The sequence below is a fragment of the Ambystoma mexicanum genome, chromosome 9 (genome assembly GCF_040938575.1).
Source record: "Ambystoma mexicanum isolate Mex_15411 chromosome 9, UKY_AmexF1_1, whole genome shotgun sequence".
Lineage (NCBI taxonomy): Eukaryota > Metazoa > Chordata > Amphibia > Caudata > Ambystomatidae > Ambystoma > Ambystoma mexicanum.
The window spans coordinates 656,755,981-656,770,869 of NC_090931.1; the positions used below are offsets into that span (position 1 = coordinate 656,755,981).

The following is a 14,889-nucleotide window of genomic DNA, read 5'->3' on the forward strand; positions in this document are numbered from 1 at the left end:
CGGATTCCTTGGTCTGATGACGAAAGGCAGGACGATGGATGGGATCTCTCAGCAGCAGTCTCGAGGGAGGACCTCTAGCACGGCATTCAGCAACTTCTCTGTTCACCCTGTGATTTTGGCACATTTTCTGCAACACCAACAAAGGATGTGATACGCCCGGTCAATCTTATTCGCTTCTCAATGTCCCACTCTCTGCTGAGGAGGGCTGGGGGAGTTGGATCGGATCTCTGCAGTGTCTTTGAGGGCTCAACAAAGACTTGGATGAGTTTGGCCTTTCCACAACGATGCACTCGGAATGGGCAGCAGATCTCCTGTTATGGGGGTTTTACAACTCTGGAAACTCGCAGAACCTCGGGAGATGGCTCAAATCAAAGTTTGTCTTGGGACTGGTTGTTCCCACCAGTCATAGGGAAGGAGTTCCTCTGATGCACAGAAAACAGGATCAGAACAGCAGTGGTTGCTTCACTGTTTTGCAAAGGGTCTACAGGCGTCTCTGGTCGTCTTCTTCAGTGACTTCAGTTTCCAGTGGTCGACTTGCCTTTCACCACCGGCGCATCACCTTTCCAGTACACACTCCTCTGAAATCTCAGCAATTTACAGAAAGGGGCAGGTGGCTGTCCAATCAGGAGAGCCAGACCCCCAGTGGGAGCTGGTTGCATTCAGGGATCTCAGGCAGACAAAGGGCAAGGGAGTGAAACACTCCTCCCCCACTTCCTGCCTTCCCAGACACACTGGAGCCTAGGCAGGATCACCCAACGGTTCCCACCAAAGGCAAAACACATACATAGGCCTTAAGAACTGTAGTTACTCTAGGATATAGAAAATAATTTCAAAGGTGGACCCAACGGGTCCCCAGCAACACTGCTCAAAAGGAGCTGTGTGCTGAAATAGTAAAAATACATATGCCTTGAAAAGAGATATGGAAGATCCATAGGGCAGTAAAATACAAAGGAAAGAGTTCAGAAAGACAGAGCCCATTAGATTGAATGAGTGGAAAAAGGGTGCACCCATTCAGGATTAATGAAAAAGATCCAGATGTCCAGCAAAAAGTGCTGGGGGTCTCACTAGAAGGAGGGATGAAGCATACAAATGATACAGCTCCCTAACAGATGGGCAGTGTTACCAGTGCCCACAATGCAAACTTTGATTTGTTGTACTGCCCCATGCCCCCTTAAAACTGCAGACATGTCCATGTTTCCCTGGAAAATGCCATGGCAAAAAAATGAATTGCAAAATAAGCCTATAAGGGATGGGAGGTGATTGTGCTAAGATCTCCCACCACAGCAGAAGGGAAGGTAGTTAATGGAAGTAACATTTTGCCTTGTTGTTTTTACAGTATGCAGTGCCTGTGACCAAATATGACCGGAAAGGATTCAAGGCTCGAGGGAGGCAACTACTGATCACCCAGAATGCAATCTTCATTGTTGAGGAAGCCAAACTCAAGCAAACAATTGATTTTGCCGGGTTAACAGGTAATTGAGCTTTCAGGGAGACTGGGACTATTCTTCTGAGCACTACAATGTAATTTTGGGTGTAAGCAATTGCTCTTGTAACGGACGGTGCCTGTGACTGCCATTTTGAGGCTTAGGAGGTAGCCCTTGAAATGACAGGTAACCCATAATTGCTCATTGCTTACAACCTGAATAGTAACTACTTGTGAACCTGAATGTGGGAAAGCAGAAAAGTGTTACTTTGTTCTTAACTGTAACCATAAATACTGAAATGTTTGCAGATGGCACATTTCTTTACTTCAGTGGAACAAGGGCACTTTATGTGCACACAGCTATTTGTGCTGCAAAATCCTGGATGTTTGTGTCTTCTCGCAAGCAGAAGATCACACTTTGCTTATTGTGAGAAACCTGAAGGTGTCTCCCTAACTAGTCCCCAGGGATCTGTCATCCAGGTGGCCAGGGCACGGCCATCACTACTGTATCCAGTTGTTGGGGTTGGACCAGTGCAGGTGGATCACCTGGATGGGGGTCCTTGGGGAGTGGAGCAGGAACACCAACAGGCGAGATGCAATATTCCCCTTTTGATAACCCCTCTTCCCTATCCTACTACATAGGATACTCAACCTCTCTACCCCCAAATCCCTTTTCTAACAAGAACACTTTCGCACACCACAAGAGACAACAGACTAACATTAGAGCCCTTTACCTGACACGTCCCAACATCAGGGTCAGGCAAAGTCAGGCAATTGACCAGAATCACTCACACCCGACAGCCCTATCCCTTCCTCACAGGGATAAAAGGTGAAGCTCGAGAGCACATTATGAGCACGGCAGACAGCACTGTGCTATCTTACCAGTCAGATAGCACAGTGAGTAGAGCGCTTGCTTTGATATCCGTGCAGAACCAGCTGACGCAGTTTCGAATCCCGGCAGGGCCAAACTCAGCCTTTCATCCTTCCGAGGTCGATAAATGAGCACCACACACCGTGGGAAATAAGCAGCGCTCAGCTACCTGAGGGTTCGTAGCACTATATAAATGCACAAACAAACAAGAGAGCTATCCCAGGGCGGCAATTCAAGAGGAGGAGAAAGGCGGCGAGAACCGAGGGGGTGACGTGGAGAGAAGCGACCTTGCCCTTTCTGACCCAGACCCGCGATTCCTCTGTGGAAGAAAGCATAAGGCCGCGAACGGAAGCTAACGTGTTCTGCAGCAGATGTCAACGGTACATGGAGCGCACCTATGCTGATAAGTAGAAGAGCAGAAGACGATTGCTACTGTGGTACCGTCCTTGACTCCAGATACAAGGAAAGGCAAGCGGTTCATCATAGCCGGTGAGTCAAGGGGAGAACCGATAAGAAACCAAGCTGTGTTGAATAAAAGTTGCAAGTTGAGGAAAGTTCAAAGAACTGTGAAGGTCTTGGGGGAAAGCAAGCAGAAAGGGTCTGACACCACGTGGGTGTACAAGGAGAGAGACTAGTTGGTTCCCCATTTTTGTTGAAACTACCAATACCAGAAGGCAGTGTGAGGGAGGTGAGAAGAGTGTCAAAGTGGTCATACAGAGGTCTGCTGTACAGTCGACAGTGTTTGACCAGCAAGTAATGGAAAGCTAAGGGAAACTAATCCTGCATGGTGAGAGAAAACATTGGCTAGAGTGAATCTGACGGAGGGGTGCCAATAAGAAGGGGTGAAGCCTCAATGAATATTTGTGCTGACAAGAGTGAACCCGATAAAGGGAGGTTCACTGTGAACTGTTTAAAAAGCCATTAAGAATCGTGAAAGTAACAGAGAAGATTGTTTAAAAATCCTTTGGAATACAAGCCATAGTGAACCTGGCGGAGGGTGGCTAACATTCAAGAGGAGTCTGAGCCTGGAAAAGGGGGACCCAGGTTTGAAGAAGCATCACCCCAAGTGTAATCAAGAAATAACCTTTTCTGTTTATTACTACTTTGGACACATCAGGCCCTCAGAAGCAAGAGATGTAACCACTGAAGGTCCTGATACTGTTATAAACTCTTTGTGGATCAGAGCCCGGAAGAGGGGGATCCAGGGATGAAAGGTCATCAACCAAAGGTATAGACGGAAAGGAACTCTGTTTGTTTTGTATACAGCAGGTCCTCCGAGATAAGAGATTTTTTGTAAAAAAGAGACTTAACCGCCAGAGGTCCTGGTACCTGAGAACGGAACTGTAGGCTTGTGTTGACAAAAGCTTGAGTGTGTGCTGTGCTCCAGAATCGCATCTTGTCCCATGCTAAAAATGTAGGGAAGTGAGACACCCAGCTACTACATCCTGACTTACCATTTGTGAACACTTCTTTCTTTCTCAAGAACCTTATCCCACACTTTTCTGTGTTTAGTTGTAAGGATTGGCAATAGTTTTGTTTTAGTATAGATCCTTTTATTTTGACAAGACACCACTAGGACTGCCTTATTATTATTTGATGGTCGTAGCTTGCCCCCATCTTAGATTTAGATTGGGCGTTTTTCCAACATGCATAGACAGTTAAATAAACACCCTTGAACTGTGATCACTTGTGTCTGTCTTTACTGTTGCCACCATGAGTTCCTTACATTATCTTGCAATAGAATATTTTCCGGCACAGGCCCGATGCATTCTGGCTTGTGTGGCTAGGGCCAGGCCACTCCTGGCACTCTGGCTTACATGTTTTCCTTTTGCTCACTAAGGCCCTTTACTCTCAAGGGTGGAGGACATCTTCCAGATAAGATCAAAACCTTGTATTTCACAGGCCCAAGGGGCCACAAATCTGTGTTTTAGCCTTCAACACCGGGGGGGAACACGGAGGTGTCCTCACAGCCTAATTTATGGAGCCCCTTTTGAAGTTTGCCGTGGGTCTGCTGAATTTCATTCTGAGTTGTTGCTTCAGTTGTCTAAAACGGACCCTTGGGCAGAGGTGCCCTTAGAGACTAAATGACTGTTTAGAACTTCCCTAAGGTTCCAAAACAATCTAAGTCGGTTCCAAAACATTACTGAGGGCCTACAGAAACTGCTAAAGCTGCCATAGACAAAAGGTCAATGATACAGTACTTTGAATCGGGAATGTGCTCCAACACTGACGGCTGCAGTCTCATGAAAGGGTCTCCAAGCCTAGGTAAGAAGGGCCATGGGGAATTGCAAAGACTTTGTGTCTCACTGAACCAAAATGTAACAGCTAGAAGAAAAGGATCTGTTTGAGGGACCTTCATATATGCTGCTAAGTGTGCAGAGTCCTCATTATCTGAGTTTCCAAGTAATTTACATCACCTACATAGTCTCAAGTCGTATTGTTAGGGCATTTCCAGGCGCTGCATTGCAAAGCCTGCACATGCTAACTTATCATTAAGGAAGTGTCATGTCCGATGAAACACAGAATTGACCCTGGTTACTGTAGTAGGACAACACTTGCATGTACAATGGTCTTTGGGAATGACGCACGAAGCAGCTTACTTTCTCAACCATTCCATACTCTGTATTACATTCCTGTGCTGTTAAGGTGGATTGTCAGAATCGGCCCTATGGGCAGATTCTGAGAGGCCTCCCCATTCTGGGCAACTGGTATAGAAATTAATGTCCAGCCAAACATTGATGTCTAACCTAACTCTACTGTGAATGAGCATCTAGGCTTAGACTTTGGAACTGAGAGAGTGGTGAAGGGTTCAGTTAAGAACATACAGAGCACTCTTAACATAGATTAGGCAGAATGTATAAAAATACAATTATTTACTTAGGCCTTGGACAAGGTCTTCACAATAGTAACACAGTAACACAGCCGCTACTATTATAAACACATTTACTTGGGTGTGCTCTTCTAAGAGCATAACATTTTACCTTTGAACACATTTAGTACAATCCTAGCAACTGTAGTGTAGCAAAGCAAGAGACCAAAGAATAAGGTAAGTAAGAAACAAATTAGAGAACTAATATTAAAGGAAGAAATTAGTTAGAAACACCATACATAGCCTTATAAAGTAAGGCACTGCACTTTAAAAGTCCTTTCTTCCAAGAAAGCTTGCTGCCCCTAGCATAACAGGTCTGAATACAGTTATTTTCTGAAGGCTAGGAATCGTTAAAGGGTTCAGAACAAGGTTTGTCAAACTTTTTCCCAGGGGAAGTTTTCACATAGAACCCACCAATCACGGTCAAGCAAGGTAGAGGTAGGGCAAGGACTTTACGCCTGTTAAAGCCTATGGAGGTGAGGGGGTTGTGAGGAACCGGGAATGAGACGCATAGAAAGAGGACTCATGATGATTGGCATAAACATTTATTAAATAAAGGGATTTGAAAATGCCTCACTATCCCTAATCGAGGAGGTATTTCCCTACCTCAACCAAAACTAAGGGTCTGTCAGGTGTCAAGATGTCCAAAGCAAAAATGTCCTGTGTCTGAAATCCTATCCTAGCCCTAGCATTCTAAAACAAGCTCTAAGGTGTTAAGGGTATTGTCTTTGGCTTAGAAAGTGCGCAAATGTTCAAGTTCAACGAGTGGTATAACTCCAAAAAAAGTTCCAAATGGATAAAGTTCACAGTTCCAAAGGAAATTACTCCCTTCCCCAGTCTTCTCTCCACCAAAACAAAAGTTCAAAGAATAACCAAGTTCTTTATAGCCCGAGAGGATAACTCCCTCCTATTGTGCTGCAATTCACTCCAGGGGAAATGACTCCCTTGCCCAGGCCTTTTTCCACATTCAATACAATCAAATCCTATGTGCAGGGGTCTTCCTTGGGATTCTCTTTCCAAGAAACACAACTTGGATGCGGGTACCAGACTCGCAAAATACTTGGTATACTCCCATGTCAGGTTCTCTTGTACAGTTTCTTTACACAATTTGGGTGCGGCTCCCAGACTCGCCAAACACCTGGTATACTATCCTGCCGGGTTCTCTGGTTCTCTTGTACAATTCCTTATGGGTGCAAATCGCAGATCCGCAATTTGCCTGGTATACACTCCTGCCAGAACATTCTGTTTCAACCGCTCTTTCTTATTCAGTACAAGGGAGCATGGGTCTTCCTCAAGTTACTTTATGGGAAAGTACTGTGGCAATGAAGAGGTCACTCATTCCAATGAGGATTACTCTCTTCCCCATCTTGGCAAACAATTCACTCTTTCAGGGTCTCTTTACCTCAGTTTCGATGTCCCCTTCTCACCTTTGGGTTCACAGGCAACATATGCGTTCTCTCACTCCAATCGTACATATTCGGATACTCGCCTCTGTATTTGCTGGACTCAAGTGGGTTTCCCCAGTCAGCCGCACAGAGCGTTCTCGCTACTTGTGTCGTAATGAAGGCTGTCAGGCTTCCAGTTCCCGCTGCGACTTTCTTCGTCCGGCGATTCCAAAGTCAACCGGCACCGCTTCATTAAGCGGCTACTCTGCAGCTCGCCTCTGCACCTCTCCTCTCACCGGCAGTGCTCTGCGGCCACAGCTCTCAGTCCCGTCAACCTCCTGGTCTGCCCGAGCAGCTAAGAGTGCTTGGGTCGGCTCCCTCTCCCACTGCCTCCACTCGCCTGCCTTTGGTTTTCACTCCTAGATTGGGACACCGTCTGATCTGCACTGCAACCTGCATCTCCCATCGGTCTCCAAGCCGACACTTGGAAAAGGAAGCTCTCTCAATTTTCCCTCAATGGCTGATTTAAACTCCCATCTCCAAGCACGAAAATTTCTTGGACCAATCACATTCTTCACAACACTAGACTGCACATTATGGTTTACACTCTTTCTCTTGGCAGTGCTCTTACTCGTCTCAGTAATTGTTGTTTTACTAGGTGTAAAGTGTTCATAAGTTCTGTCAGTAGTTTTTACAGAATGTTTAAGGGGGTTATTACAATATGCCATCAAGGCATGGGGAAAGGAGGGGATATCCCTAAAAGCCAAGGGGCGGATACCATGTCTCATCTGATGATTTCTGTCCATCCCTCTGAGGGTCACCTCTCCTCATGTGATCCTCCCTCGCATAGCCATCTCCATGGTCAGGATCAGGAAGCTACTGCCGTCCCCTGCCCACACGAGGAGAGACTGCTTCCGGGAAAGGAGTGATGACATCATCAGATTCATCACATGGTGTAAACGGGTATGTTTACTCACACATTGTACTTGGATTCATTCAGGGACTACTTTGGCAGCTCCTGAAATTGCTGCAGCCTGTGCTCTGTGTCTTGGTTCCGTTGAAGGTTGTCTAGAGGTTGCGGTTGCAGAGGTCACTTTGGGATTCGGTATTTGAGTACAACTAGTTGTCTGCACAATGGCCACTTCAAAGAAATGGCAGAGGTCGACCCCCATGGTGGAAATGAATAAGCTTGTCCTGCAAGGCCCCTCTTTGTGCTAGAGAGCTGCAACTGCAGGGGCAGGCCTCTTATTTCACAGCTAAAGCACCTCTCGTGCAGAGCTCAGTGATTTGGTCTCTCTGCTACAGTGTAATCTCTGTGCCAGTTATCAGACCCCAGGCCCACCATGGCTTCCGTGTGGTCATGCTACCAGGCGAGACGGTTGCTTTACTGTCCCTTTCGTGACCCAGGCCTCTTTACCGGTCAGAAGGCCAGCATTCCGGTGTTTTGCAAGCCTCTCCTTTTCTCTCCACGCTACCGCTTGCTCTTGGGTCTAGGGTGGCTCCGCCCCTCCAGGATGTCTTTCCATCCGAGGCTTGCCTCACCACAGGATTCTCTCCTCCCCATTCAAGGTTTCTCGTCTTTTTATGTACGTAGTTACAAACAAAAGGGGTGTGTCGTTCTCCTTTGAGCATGGCATTCATGCAGCCATGGAGATTGAAGAAATGCCATTTTTCGGTGAATCAAAACCAGGGTTACCAACAATCTTTCCGATTCCCACGCAGGTGGATAATGTCTTCTAGCCCAGGAGTTCCTTACCGGAATGGGAATCTTTGTCGCCAAGAGGGGAGTCACTTCCAGTGAGGTGCCCCTTTCCCAGACTTCCTATGGAAAGTCTTGCTTAGCAGGCTCACCTCCATATCCTCTCTGGGGGAAAAGGTACGAATAGTCCAGATTCATCACAGCCCCCAAAATAGGTGAACTTCGCAAGGCAAGTGAAGTAAAAAGGCTTCACTTGTCACCAGAAGTCAGTACAGGTACAAAACAGCAGCAAATAGTTGTGGTGTTCCATAGAGGTACATGGCGGGAAAGCAGCAAAAACAACATCTTTCCCAAGAAGGGGATTTAAAACTGCTTTTGGCAGCCAGCCAATCAGATTGGACCAAAAAAATGTGTTTTAGGGATGGATACTTACCTGCAGGGGAATGGGGGCATGGTGGGTAGAGAGAGTAATCTTCCCGCTTTTAGGAATGCGCAGAATACACTAGAGTTCAGGGTAATAGTGAGATTTTTCTTAAACCCTGTGTTCAGGGTCTGTAGGTGTATCTTCCTGACATTGGTACTGCTACTGATTCCAACATGCTCCCCAGGTTTTCCAGTTGATTATCTTCATAGCAAAGCAGCCCAGGTCTAACTCTGAGGAAGTGAGCGGGGGTGGTTCACAGGTACAGTACACACTTGTCGTTAATACCATGTAAGAGCATGTCCACACACTATATTTGTATTAAAAAATGTAATCTTTATGTGAGAAAAGACAAAAGCAATGCACTTGGAGTTAATTAACTTAGTAAAACGGAAGATGCAACAAAGTATTAGTTAAGTAACACCGTATTTTTTTTTCAACAAGACTTTTTAAATGTATTTTGTCAATAGTGTCCCCCTTAGAAAGAAAATGCCATGTTATTTAAAGGCTTGTCTATCTAGGCTGGCAAGTTAAAGGGAGACCACTAGTGCGAATAGGGGCAGTCTTTGGTGGTAAAGAGTTACCTTTGTGTGAAATTGCCCCGAGGCGCAGTTCCTGGAGTTCATTTTAAAGGAACGCCCTTCAGGGTTCCCTGATGATGAAGAAGAGACCCATGGACAAAGAAATGAATGAGGAAAGGATTTGCTAGCAGCACCTGAGGTTTAGGAGAGCAATACCCTGGGACCAGAAAACCAGTTTGAGAAGGTGCAGTTTGCAGTTTCCAGTGGTGGATGCTATGCATGCGGTTCAGTGACCACTGAGGCTCCAGTGATGACACACGTGCCGAAAGGCCTGCAAGCCCCTTTCTCGATTCATTGATTTCTAGGTCAATCGTCGAGCCCAGAGTAGCGAAACCGTGAGTTGGCTTCAGCTGGCGGTTGCCAGTGAGGCAGGGTTCCCACATCGATTTCAGGTACAGGATTCGTCTTTTGAGGATGAGGTCCAAGGAAGAATGAATGTTGAAGAAAGGTTGAAAGAGCATCGCTAAAGAGGAGCCAGCCTTGGAAGAAGGACCGGGAAGACAAGTTTGGCGGTGTGGATGCGGGAATCGAGACAGCACAGGCCTATTGAGCTTTCTAGGTGAAGGAGACTTAAGCAGACATGTGTCTGATGTCCTGGGATGAAGATTCTCTGGTCAGTTCTACATAGGAGCCTGCAGAGACCTCGCAGCAAAGGGGCACCCATGCAGGCACAGTCAGGAGTTTTAGGGAGATGAAGCTTTCAAGCAGAAACTGATCCAGTTGAACCCACCAGATCGCAGGAATGGAGTGCCACTGTGCGTTGCCTATGGTCTTCCTGGAAAGGCACCACTTCATCTGATTCTTTGAAGCGTCAAAGGATGCAGGTGCAGTTCTTCAGTCCTTCCTCAAGCAGCAAGTCTTCCAAATTGCAAGATCAGATATTCAACTGTTGACAGGTTCAGTGGGCAATGAAGACTGCTTTTATCCTCCCTTAGAAGGTCCGGAGAGAACACCAAAACAAATCACACACCGAACAACATTCAAACAGAGTGATGGTCTGCCAATGTCCAGCCATCCCCCCCAAGCACACCCATGCACGCAGGAAGCACTGTTACACAAAATAGTGAATCCACAATGACTATGCCAGTCAGAACTGCTTTCAGGTTGCCTACAGTCCCCAGTCATGGGGCGCACACACCCAGTGGCCAAAGATGGCCACTTCATCTAACGTCCTGTAAGGGCACATGAGTACGAGACAGACACAAGGGTGGCATGATTATTGCTAAAGACTTTGATTCAACAAAATAAAGGGGGGAAAAACCCTAACTCTCCGAGGGGTTTCCCTACCTCAGCTTAATACTAAGGATATGTCCAAATTTCCTTAAGTAAAGGTTTACCGTCCTGTGTCAAAATCTATTTCCTTCCCTTGCACCATTAACTAAAGATCAAAATGTTAGGGAGTCTCTTTAATGTAGAAGAATGGCACTCTCCTTCTCTTAAGCAGACTACTGTGCCAGTAGTCGGGAGGGACACTTTTCCGAGGGAAGGACTCTCTTCCCCCAGGTTGCGGTCCGCCTTCAAAAGGCACTACACAATTTCGATTTGTAAAGTTCCAGTTCACAAATAAAGCAATGTTCCAAGTTACGACCTTGATGTCAAGAGGATGACTCCCTTCCCTTGATCTTTTTTCAGGGTTCTTGCAATGTTCCCAATACCAGGAGGAATAACTCCCTTTCCCCCGGGTCTTTCTCATGTTTCTCAAAATGCCAAGAGAATGACCCCCTGGCCTTTGTCAGGCTTTTCTTGGCAGTTCAACAAAAGGTAGGTGGAATGTCTCCCGTCCCCTGGACATTCTCGGCTCTTTCTTGGCAATTCATCAAACAGCCCTGGTGTACGCCTGCCAGGGACTTTCTTGGGTCCCAGAACCTTTCACAGCGTTCTCTTCACTGTGGGTCCCATACCCCTTTTACTTGGTCACTCTTGTTCGGATCCCAGACCCCTTTATTATTCCCTCTCTTGTCCAATACCCCTTTGGTTTGGGTCACAGAGCCCTTTGGGTCACAGAGCCCTTTGGTTTGTTTTCCGCTGTTCGGGTCCCAGACCCTTTCCCTTGGGTCCCAGACTTCTTTCAGATTCTCTCCTGGGCTCCAGACCACCTTGCAGAAATTTCTTCTGCTGCCTCGAGGTCCCTGGGCAACCCCTGCACCTTGTCTGTGGTCCCCCAGTCTTCCTTCTCAGTCTTGGGGCCTCATTACAAATCGCCCGGTATTGAAACAACAGTGGTGGTAAACCCGCCGCCACCATTGTTTCCATGCCGGGCGATCACAACTCCTGCAGGCGGGAGGTGATGTTCCTGCCAGGTCTGACCTGGCGGACGAGGAAACACCGGTAGCATTACGAGATGCTGCCGGTGTTTCCATGATCCCCATTCCCATTGAGTCCTATAGGTAATTCTGGGAATCACGGAGGCGGAATGGAAATACGAGTCCGGCGGTAACCAGGCGGTTTTACCGCTGCGGTTACCGCCGGACTCGTAATAAGGCTCCTCTGCACATCAGTAGAGCAGGGCTGCCCATCTACCACCAGCCGCGCTGTTTGGCGTCCTTTCTCGGTTCCTCTGTTCGGTTGGCCTGGGCATGGTGGACCTGTTATGGATGTCCTCTTCTCATCGGGCATAAGGTAGGCAGTTTCAATATCCTTGGTCGCATAGTGTGTGCTTCCCTAGTGCTACTTCCAAGGAGGGACTGACCAGTTGAATGATGGTCCTGCCCTTCTTATCTCGAGTGATTGAATACTTAGTTTCAGATAACAGGAATTCTCATGTTGATTCTGCGGGGCAATCAGTATTGCTCTGCACCTCTTACTCATCTCAATATTAGTGCTATCCTCCTCCATTGGTTTATATGAGGTCTTCTGCGTCCGAGTGTTTGTATGTGATTCACATATGAAGTGTCTACTCTTGCTCATCCCAGTGCATTGTAGGTAGGCCATATTATCTTCCATACAGTAGTAAATGAAAGTATGGATAACTAGGGTGTTCAGTATGGGGTAGGACGTCGAGGGGGGGTTGTGGTGCAGTGTGGAAATACTGCATTCTCCCTGGAAAGTCCTCCCTAGTCCTACAAGGGAGGCGGGGAATCCCGCCCCATGAGATCGACCTGCTGAGTACCACACCCACGGGGACTATATGGTAGTGGCCTCACCTCCCTGGCTTCCTGGGAAGGGGCTCGCCGTATAGAAGCAGTGACGACATCCTGGGATTTGTCGCAACACACAGAGGGACAAGGGCTAATCATATGGCCCTTCAGGTCTTTGAGGTAAACAAAGACAACCTTTGTTTTGATGCATGGAGCAGGGGGTCAAAAAGGATACAGCCAGGAAAATAGATTCCACAGAGTGGGAATGTTTCAAACAGGTTAAAAAGCCACCATCGGACTATCCACATGACTAGAGAGAGGGCAATCTCTCTGGGGGAGTCCGGGCTATCTTTGGGGAGAGCACGTTGAACATAGAGGTGCATTCTGTCAGGCTTTGGTTTATGTCTGGCTGGGGAAAAAAGACAATTCTAAAACCATGTAAAGCTAGCAAAAAGTACAGTCAGCTATGTAATAGGGTAAAAGAAGTGGCTTTTCTACCTAAAAGGAGTATCACCATTCTGGGCGCCCTGTGACAGAATCATAAGAGTTGCGAAAAGGTACAATGTAAGGAAGGGCAGTGGGAGGTGAACGAATGTTAGTTGGGTAGAGGGGTGGCACAGGTCAGGTCCAAGCAGATTCACATATTTGGTGGGAGACACATGGAATAGATTGGGCAAGGAGGAGAAAAAAGTGTCAGCGAAGGCATAGGTTAGACGGGATAGTGAATAGCAGGGAAGCCATATGAATTTCTAGCGTTGTGGATGTGCGTTTTGAGTGCCTGAGGAGGGAAGGCTTTCAGAGATTCAGCTGGAATCCACATCCCCTGAATTTGCTTGCATTACTTTGTGTAGCCTCCAGCACTGATTGGCAGCCAACCAAATGTTTGAATAGTGTAAATGTGTGATTAGTGGCTAGGATCCCTTATGTTTGGACATAAGAGTGCACACTGCACCAATATGTTGTCAACTGCTGAGATGTGTTCCTGAAGCATCCAGAGAGATAACTGACCCAAGGATAGTGACTCAAAAGCCTATTTTGAATTGTGTACAGGGATCCATTCCATTGATCTGGTGGGGACAGCTGGACCCATTCTCTTGAAGATTTTGTTGGTTCTCCTCCAACTTCCATAGCTGATGCTTGATCGACAGAATCCAAGCATTTCATCATTCTTGCAACCCGGTGTGGCTGTTCCCTTTGCTAGGCCTTTTGTTAAAGGACAGCAGGGTGCGGCAAGATGCTAATAATTTTCTCCTGGCAGGGAGACCTTTGGTAGGATTTATTTTCTATACTCTGGCCTGGCGGACAGTTGTATAGAAGGAGAACTTATATTGTGACAGGGACAACTCTGTGAGCTGTAACTAAACCAGTTCAAGGTGACGAGAGCGATAGGCTAATTCTCAAGAGGTGGGGAGCTTGTAAGGGGTCCAAAATGATTACACACAATGTAACAGTCAAAGATTACACTTAGACAATCGGGTATAAAAAATACTTCTTTACTTATGGGCAAAACACAGTGAAAAATTACTAACAGGTAACATACTATCACACAACACTAAAATTAGATACATATATAAAGTCACTGGTTTAGGGCAAAATACAGATCAGACCCCTGAAATGAAAGGTACAGATTAGTATTTGCAGTAATGGTCCACAAAGAATAGTCCCTGACTTCAGAAGTCCAGCCCTAACTTATCTGGGGCCTTATGGCCAAAGGTTCAGCACAACTTTCATAGAGTTCTTTGAAGCTGGGAAAAATGAAGGTAGGGTCTCGGGGGTCCAATGAACAGTTCCAAGTGTCAGGGGATAAGTTAATCCATGGCAAAGCCAAAGTGTTATAAATGTTTTGTAAAAGTTATCAAACTTTTAAAGGGAGTTTAGAGGGCAGGTAACTATCACTATAACACATCCCTGTACTCCGATTCTTCAGAAGACTTGGCAGGTTGGTTGAAGAAGGTCTGAGGACGCTTTTCCCACCGCCAGTCTCAGCCCTTGATTCCCAGGGGTTGCAGGTTCGAGCAGCTCTCTGGTCAGTGTCTGATGCAGGTGCACTGACTCTCAGTGGAAGAATGCAACAAGGCTCGATGCAGGGCCCCTTTCAGGACAGGAATTGATGCAGGTAAGTAATTTCGGACAACAGCCACCGATGCACAGCAACGCAAAGGGGCTCACTTGCCGCAGTCAGACTTTGCCTCCTATCTCGGGTCCCCTCCCTGCTAGGACCACGAAATCTCGGTAAGTCTTGTAGTGCAAGCGGGGGATCCAAGATGGTCAAAGGACAAGCAGAAAATCTTGTGGCATGGCCATGTTTGACCAGTAGGCACAGTTAGTAGCCAATCGCGGTAAACGGGGTAAGCCTAAAACGAAAAGTACCAAAAAATGGTAAAAAGTCATTGCTGCCACCAGCTTGTCCATTTAGCACACCTAGAGTAACCAACAATCTCCTGAGTGTAAGTCTAGAGTCAAACAAAAAGTGTACCGCATTGTACCACATGGTAAGATGTCTTGTACAATGATAAAAGGTACCACAAGTGATAACAAGTTACTAAAAGTAGTAGCCAAGTAA

At 46.7% G+C, this 14,889-nt stretch overlaps 1 protein-coding gene across 5 annotated transcripts in view; it reads left to right on the forward strand.

The window, feature by feature from the left end:
• Positions 1-14,889, forward strand: part of MYO1C (myosin IC) — a 662,069-nt gene that overhangs the window by 587,277 nt on the left and 59,903 nt on the right. For all 5 annotated transcript variants that reach the window (XM_069615425.1, XM_069615428.1, XM_069615429.1 and 2 more), the window contains exon 28: positions 1,337-1,472. In XM_069615425.1, coding sequence (XP_069471526.1) covers positions 1,337-1,472 — 136 coding nt within the window. The remainder of the gene's footprint in view (positions 1-1,336; positions 1,473-14,889) is intronic.